General features: G+C 40.4%; 1 protein-coding gene across 5 annotated transcripts in view; it reads left to right on the top strand.

Annotated features, from left to right (window-relative positions):
* Window positions 1-3,756: 3,756 nt before the first annotated feature.
* Window positions 3,757-8,674, top strand: part of ANKRD29 (ankyrin repeat domain 29) — a 31,242-nt gene continuing 26,324 nt past the window's right edge. For 3 of the 5 annotated variants that reach the window (XM_033054510.2, XM_033054500.2, XM_033054492.2), the window contains exon 1: window positions 3,757-3,836. In XM_033054510.2, the coding sequence (XP_032910401.1) occupies window positions 3,816-3,836 (21 nt within the window). In that variant the 5' untranslated portion in view covers window positions 3,757-3,815. Of the gene's footprint in view, window positions 3,837-7,052; window positions 7,195-8,674 lie in introns of those variants that run through there. The other 2 variants (XR_004417338.2, XM_033054483.2) reach the window with 1 other exon arrangement.

The raw sequence follows: 8,674 nt of genomic DNA, 5'->3' as shown, positions 1-8,674 counted from the left end.
AATAACTAAATGTAAATGGAAGCAAATGTCCAAGGAAAGAAAACAATGCAGATACAGCTGAAATCAATAAGATACTAAGATCTCCACCATTTGCAAAGCTTCAGATAAAAAAAGTAAGTTACAATCAGAGAATAAATGTCACAGACCTTCATCAATGATCTTTACACAGGTGATATTGAAAGCAAAAGTATTTATTGACATACAGCCATATGGGAAATTACAAAAGCTATTGCAGAAGTGTATTTGTCAATGCAATATCTTCTGAGTTACACAGGTGCACTTGTGTGGCACACCCTGCAGTAAAGAGCTCTGGAGTCTGGAAGATGGCAGACAAATTTAACAACAGGTTTTTGAGATAGGGGCAGAATCCCATGTCAGAGTTCACTGAAGTTACAAAACACACACTGACCATGTTGTCTGCTGAAGCATATTTATCCATTTCCACACACAGCAGGCAAACATTTTGCTCTCTATTCACGTTTCTAAATGAGTATTTGTTTGTTTATTGCTGTTTTTTAAAGCAAATAGAAATTAATGTCATCTTTGCATAAAAAGGTTTAGATCATGATCTCTGAAGGAATGTTTTTCCTAACCCAAAATTTGTGCTACTTCTCTTAATTATCCATATATAGATGTGCTTGAACTGTTCTGGCTCAGGTAAGGTTTTTTCTGTGACTTACGCAGGTTGGACCAGCTCTTTAATGTAATAATTTAATTTGTTTCTGCAATTCATCTTAGGTAGCCTTCAGATTTGAACAAAACAACATGACTCAGGATATTTGAAACAATCACTGTGATGAAATACTAGGTGAGAGGAATGCAGCCTGCTGCCCTGCAGATGAATTCTGCCAAGCAGCTAACAAATCCCAACCAGTCCGAGTATCTTGCAATCTTAAATATTCTGCCAAGACTAAAGAATAGGGAAGATGTGTAGCCCCAAAATACAGTGTTCGCATGATAGTAACACGCATTGAGTTTGCAGGGCCTCAGGACTGAGGCTTGCCAGGTTTGCTCTCTTTAAACTTGTCCTGACCTCCCTCAATTTGCTTTTACACGGCTTATCTCTAACAGCACCTTTTCTAATTGAAATGAGAATTAGTTTCGTTGTAATAAGGAGCTGCAGACCAGTGAAAAAAGAGTCAGAGGTAAAAGGATGTTACAAGATGTATGAAACAGAATTACGCAGATCCTAGAGGGAAGAAGAATTAACATTAACATGAACATCATAGTCCCTGCAATGACCAGATGCTACAGCTCACCATAACACCCCAAACCACCACTACCAGAATGAAACCACCAACTCTGGGACCTAACAGAGCAGGGGAAAGGTGAGGATAACATCCAGAAAAGGGGTAAAAACTAGGAAGTGTATATAAGTTTTAACTGTAATGTTATTAATACTGATTTTTTTTTCTCTGTATAGACTTCTTTCTTTTTCTGCTATAATTACATCTGTTCTAGTAATGGTTCTTATATTAGACTGTTAAGATTCAGTTATAATAATTATACATTCTTGGTTTTAGTTATGTATATGAGGTGCATGTCCTCTTTGCTCATAAACAAATGTAACAATAGGCAGGGGTCTACGTCAAAAAACTTTGTTTCTACATTATTTCCATGATAATCTTTCAAAGGATCACTGAAAAGGAACACACTTTTTATACGTACTTCTGTATTCAACTGTTCTGACAATTTATTTTACCTAAATATGAAAACAGAAAAGTGACAGGAGACCATGTGCAACTGAAAATATTTCAGATGTTGTGGGAATATTAAGAAAAGCACTTTAATTTTTTCCCCCGGATACCCAAGATAAATACAGACCCCCCCAAAAAATTATTGCTTTTGTCTCCTTTTGCGTTGTTCATCCAGAGAATTCTTTGGGATTTTTTGGTCATAAAATTTAATATTCATCCTGATGAATGTGAAAATTTGGCGTGTTATTCACAATAGATTGAATAAACACAGGGATTTTCCAAGGGTGAGGTAGGGAGTGTGTACAGATCAGTAATATTTTCCTCTTTCACTAGACACTCTTCACTGGGCAAATGGATCAGAGCAAGGATGACTCTCAGTTATGCAATCTGCTGGGTTTATTCCATATTTTTAAGAAGAAATCTGAGTGATTATCCAGGATTGTATGATCTCAGTGATTAAGGTTCACACCAGGCCATGCCTTCTGAGATGAGCTGGTGCTATTAGCAGCTTTCATCTGCTTGTCTACCTTTTGTTGTACTGTATGCACAGATGCACAGATGAACATTGCCTCAGGAAAAAGATCTGCAGAAACCCCTTCACTAGCAGATTTGTAGAATAAGCTGTTTGGATCTCAGCACAAGTATTTTCTCTCAATGCACACGCATAATTTTCTTGTGAATGGGATTTATGTGTGCACATCAAAAGAGGAAAATCCCTAAGGGCTCAGTTTAAACCAACAATAGCAAAAGAAATTCAGGAACCTCTCACCAGAGCATGCCCTGCTTTGCCCACTTTATAACACGAAGACTTTGAATGAAATCTGTGGCATCCAGGCAAAACAGGACATGAATTGGCTTTGTGGTTGTTCATTTCTACAGGCTTAAAAAGAAGCCCTTAAGAACTTACTGGCTTCCTAATGAGAACACATCAGCCCTGGGACATAGTGTTGGTGATAGGATGTAGGCAAGGTGAAGGAACGCTCGCCCCCACCACAGGTCTGGGTGGCAGCACCGTGGGTGTGCTCACAACAGCATCTCTTAACAGGTTTTTCCTAGATAGGAAGGGAAGAGGCTGTGAAATACAAAAGAGGTGCCATGCAGGTAGCATTAGCACCGTGATGAGGCTAGGGCTGGGGTGAAGGTGCTTGGGATTTGGACCATTTCAGTGCTATTCCTGAGCTGCAGAGGCTTGATCTGTAGGTCTAAACCAGAGGCTGAGTGGTGTGGGTCCCCTACCCTGGGGGCTGGCTTCTCAGGATGCTGCTGGAGCAGGGGCCCATTTTAAATAATACTCATTCTGCTACTATTAATAGCAACAATAACAACAACACTAGAACAATCATAATTAAAAGCAACAAAAATAGCAATAAAATGTAATTTTCTGTAATTATATAAAATTGTATGCTGATACAATTAGCATGTGTTCGAATATAATGAATAATTCATATATTCGGCTAAACGATAACAATAAAAACAACAATAACGATAACAATAATAATTATAATAATAATTGATGATTATAATAATATTATATATTTGATAATAATGATACGAACGATAATACAACAACAATAATAATAGTAATAATAATAATGGTAATAGTAATAGTTGTAATAGTAGTAATAGTAGTAATAATAACCATGGTAATAGTAATAATAGTAATAGTAATAGTAGTAGTAGTAGTAGTAGTAATAATAATAATAATAATAATAATAATAAATAAAAATAATAATGATAATAATGATAATAATGATGATGATGATGATGATGATGAGGATGATGATGATGATGATGATGATGATGATGATGATGATGATAATAATAATAATAATAATAATAATAATAATAATAATAATAATAATAATAATAATAATAATAATAATAATAATAATAATAATAATATACCAAATACTCCCTTCCCGGCCCACAAAGCACCTTTAGGGAGCAGTAGTAGCCGGAGCCCCAGGAGCACGAGGTGCTGCGGGAGGCAGGCAGGCGGGCAGGGAGGGAGGCGCCGGCCCCGCGCCCCGCCCCAGCCCCGCGCAGCGCCGGGCGCGGAGCGGTGCGGGCCGGGCTGCTCGGGGCGCGGAGCGGAGCGGGGCGGAGCGGGGCGCTGCGATGTGCAGGATGTCCTTCAAGGTGAGCCGGGAGCCTCAAGGGGAGAGGGGCGGGGGGATGCGCGTCTGGGTTCCCGCTTTGCGCTTGTTCGTGCCGGCAGCGCGGGGAGTGCTCCGTGGTGTCCGTGGATTTGGGGATTGGTTTGGTTTATTTTTTTTAGGAAAAACGAAGGGAGTGTTGGGCGGAAGGAGAGAAAACAGTAGCGTCCTTGCCGGGCTTTGGGTGCCCCGGGAGAGCTGCGGTGGCAGCTGATGGATGGAGCGGGCTTTTCACAGCTGGCAGCCCCAAAAGGGTGCGTGCCTTGTGTTACATAAACTGCGAGTCCCCGTGGAGATCCACGCTGGCTCTGGGGTGGTCGGGCTCCGTGCTGTGGGGTTGGTGCAGTCAGGAGCCTCCTCCTCACTTTCACGACCATCTCTGCTGGTTGTGTAATAGTTAGGAGGCAGTCTTTATCCGTGCCCTTCCTTTCAGGCTGTGGTGGCCACTGAAGCCAGACTGGTTCGTTCCCTTTGCCAGCTGTGATTCCTGTCACTTTTTGTGCTTCTTCCATCCAAACCCACGCAGGAGTAGCAATCACAAGATTACCTTAAAGAAGTTTTTTTAATCTAAGGACAGGATTAATAAGATTATTTGGCAAAGAGGGAAACAAGCAGCAATTTACCAATGATGTTAACAGATAATATTTATGATGGATGTACATCTTCTCTGTTATGCACTTTCTGGATGCTGTGCTTGCCCTTTTCTTATTGATCAGCAGCTCAGTGCCAGTCCTTTGCCATATTGCTTGTGTTGCATTTTTTGATTTGGTGGATTATTCCCTGTACTTGCCTCACTCCTGTCAGGATATCTCTCTCTTGGAATGCTGCTACTTCAGTGGCACAGTGGTGGCACAGCAGGTGGTTCCCACCTGCAGTTAAAGCCCTCCTGTGGCAGGCAGCAGAAAATCTTTGCTCCAAGGCCACCTCAGTCTTAAACCTGGTGGTGAAATCATAGAATGCCTTGGGTTGGAAGGGGCCTCAAAGATCATCAAGTTCCAGCCCCCTACCATAAGCAGGGACACCTTCTAGACCAGGTTGCTCAAAGCCCCATCCAGCCTGACCATGGATGCTTCTAGGGATGGGGCATCCACAGCTTCTCTGGGCAACCTATTCCAGTGACTCACCACCTTCAGTAAAGAATGTCTTCCTAACATCCATTCTAAAACTACCCCCTTTCAGTTTAAAGCCATTTGTCCTTGTTCTGTCACTATATGCCCTTGTAAAAAGCCCCTTTCCATCTCTCTTGTGGGTCCCGTTTAGGTACTGGTGGGTACTTTAAGGTTTCCTCAGAGCCTTCTCTTCTCCAGGCTGAGCAACTTCAGTTGTCTCAGCCTGTCTTCATAGGAGAGGTTCTCTAGCCCTCTGATCATCTCCATGGCCCTCTTCTGGATTTGCTCCAGCAGGTCCACATCCTTACGTTGGGGGCCCCGGAGCTGAACACGGTACTCCATGTGTGGTCTTACGAGAGCAGAATTGAGGGAGAGAATCATTATCCTCAAAGCACTGGTCTTAATTCTTTTGATGTAGCCCAGGATACACTTTGCTTTCTGGACTGCAGTCTCTGTGGTCATCCCCTTTTTGGTCCTGCACTGGTCTCATACCTTGTTTCTTTTATTTCTTAGTTCTTCTGTCCCTTCATGCTGTCTCTGTGAGTTTTTTCCCCACCTTCATTACCCACAAGAATCCACCCTAACAGCCTCATGTTCCTGGTGATGCCAGCTTCTTCTTGCTTTCTTATCCTTCTTTGGCCTCCTTGTTTATTTAACTTGTTCTTCGGGTCTTACTTTCTGTTCTGTCCCTATCAGCTCATTTTCTGTGCCCTATTTCTCACATTGTATTCCCTCAAGTACTCCCTTTCAAAGGAGCTCACTACTTTCCCCTTCCTCTGAAGAACTGTAGACCATACCTCCCTTCCTCTGTTTTCTCTCCCTTTTCTGTGACATTTTGTTTGGCATTTTCTCTTTCTCTCAGAAGATCATGAACTTAACTTGGATTCTTACTATCTGTTTGCCACTGACTGCTCACATTTTCCATCTTATTTCCTACTTGTCCATGGCATAGCATTTATCTTTCTTTCTCACACAAATATCCTCTCTTCACCACATTTTGCCTGACTAAACAACATTCATGTAGTGAACCACCTTTCCTTTTTATCAGGATCCTTTGTGTAGGAATATATTGATATCTAATAAAGAACTCTGCCCCTATGTTGCACTATCATGCTTGATCTTGATCTCCAGTTCTTTTTCTTCTTAAGACTTTTTACTCAATTTCTCCTTCCCATTAGGACTGGTTTGGAAACTAAGAAAGAAAAGGGAATTTTCTTGTATTTTGCCAGCACAAGGAACAAGCCAGTGGGCCGACTAGCATTCTCTTTCTCCTTGCTTTTCTGTCTCTTTGTCTACTGCCTCTTTTCTTTCATCTGCAAGATCTCTGTTTAAGAGCTGCACTCTTCCTCCTCAGTGTCACCCCACTGTCACCTGCCCTTTCTCTACAAACAGCAAGTCAAAGGTAGGACAGGGAGCAGGAGTGGTGGTCATGGCATTTAAATGATGCTTTCCCCCTCAATATTCCTGACATGACGCAGATATATTAGCACAATTCATTTTTTTTGTATCCCTGCAGAGAAATTTTTTTTCAGACATATATATTTTCCTCTAGGCCATTTTGAAAAAGTGTTTTTTTCTAATGTCAATACAGCATTAATATAATGCCAGCTTTTCATCTTTAGGCTCTCATAAAAGCATACAAACAACCAAAATTATTAGCACAGTCAGATTTTGAAATAAAACTTTAGAGAATTTAATGAACTGAAGGAACTTTTATCCTGAGAGTTGCTGATGCTGGCACAAGTGACATAATGAAACAAGCAATTTTCATGAAAGCAATTAGCTAATAATTTTCAAATGTTTATTACATTCTGCTCCCAGACTGTCAGTACTGAGGATCAGTTGTTTATTTTAAGTATGCTTTGGGAGCAGACTAGCTTTATGATGAGAATTACATGAAAATTTTGTCCAATTAATCTCTTGAAATTCAACATTACTTCTCCCTAGGAAATATCTGATGAAACAAGACTGAGTTCATAACCAAACAACAGCAGTCACGTCCTGCAGCTATAAACCCATTTATTGCTCAAAAATAATTCAATTAATTGGATTATTAACCCCAAAGTGCTGCTTTACATTTTGCCTACTAGTGATGTCAGTATTGCTGATGAAAATGAAGAGCACAGAGACACAGATCCAGAGATATAATCTACCCCATGGTACCCAATGAGGCTGTTCTTGTAAGGTGCCCAGATCATCTGAATGATTTTGCACTTTCATTCACCTTAGCAGGTAAAATGCCTCAGATTTGCATCTGATTTTTTAATCTAATAATGGAGGGTTGATGGTCTGAGTGTGCTGTATATTCTACTTTTACACAAGGAATCCCAAGCAACACAAGGACACAAGGGGAAGTAAAAGTACTTAATAGGAGTCAGTAAAAATGGGAAAAAACTTCGTTTTGTGTCCTTGATGCACTGAAGAATTTTTCCATTCATTGGGTCTGATCCAAAGTATAAGGACAACTCAGCTGGAGAGCTACTGTAGGACTTACAGGGCAGAAAAAGAGGTGGGAATTTATGACTCATAAGGCCAAAGACTTTGAACTTCTACTTCCCATCCAGAGTCACACTGGACATTTAGTTCTTTTCTCTTCTCACATGAATTGGTGAAAGCAGATGAGGAGTTCCTGAATAAGGATTCCAGTTCCTGCCTACCTGACCAGTGAAAGTGGTGGTGCAATGATGAGCCATAATAAAATTCAGTCTGCTACTGTGCCCTTGTAGTGAAAACATCCCTTTTTGGATGTATTGCCACACCTCTAAACTTTCTGAAACTTTAAGGTATAGCTTGGGACAATAAAAGGTCAGGAATTTGATTGTCCATTCTGTAAGGCCTAAACATAATTCTTTTGCAACAGTTTTCCAGTGAATACCATAATAAAAGCTAGTAAGACAATATACCCAACTGCCAGCTCTATAAATAAATATCTATCTAATAAAGCAGAGCAGGAAGGGCAACATGAGCCTCTGTATGTTTAGGTCAGTTGTATGCTTTTACATAAAATTTTAGTGATTCTAAGGGTAAAGATAGGAAGACACTACAGTGTTACCAGCAAGGAGGGTGTAAACTGCTGTCTCTACTTTAATCAATGTTATCCACAAATTCTCCAGGGAAATGCAATAACTATGAAAAGAAGATCAGAATTTAGCTTATTGTGCTTGCTAAAATTTTCAGACTCCTGCCTCTGCGTGTGCTGGTACAAGAAACACCACTATCAATTTATAGGAATGACTTATAATTTATCGAATGGTTGGAATGTCTCTTGTCTGGAACAGCTGCCCATTTTCCAACCTATTAATATTAAAAATGCAACCCATGGAAAGTGCTCAGTGTGACAGACCTGAGATAGATGCAGATTCATGATTTTTGTGTCCGCTGGTTTCTGCAAAGTTTATTGTCTTCATGTCAGTGAAGGAAGCAATTTGAATTGTGCTGTATATGTGTATTTTAATTATAAAGCATAAAACTATTGAATCATGATTCCCTGCCATATTACATGTGTGCATTGACATTTAGACAAGAAGTGCCTATGTAATTTCTGCAGCTGAGTGATCGACTTTTATATCCACTCTGCACTCTCTTTGGGTTATCCTGAAGGCAGGGTGTGCTAGAAAGCAATACCCCTGGGTATTTTTGATTCTTCTTTGCCTGTGATTATTGGTGAAGTGATGCTTTACTCCTCTGTAGGTAGTTTGGGCCCTTATTAAAA

The sequence above is a fragment of the Catharus ustulatus genome, chromosome 1, assembly GCF_009819885.2.
Source record: "Catharus ustulatus isolate bCatUst1 chromosome 1, bCatUst1.pri.v2, whole genome shotgun sequence".
Classification (NCBI taxonomy): Eukaryota; Metazoa; Chordata; class Aves; order Passeriformes; family Turdidae; genus Catharus; species Catharus ustulatus.
This window is presented reverse-complemented; position numbering and strand designations above follow the sequence as displayed.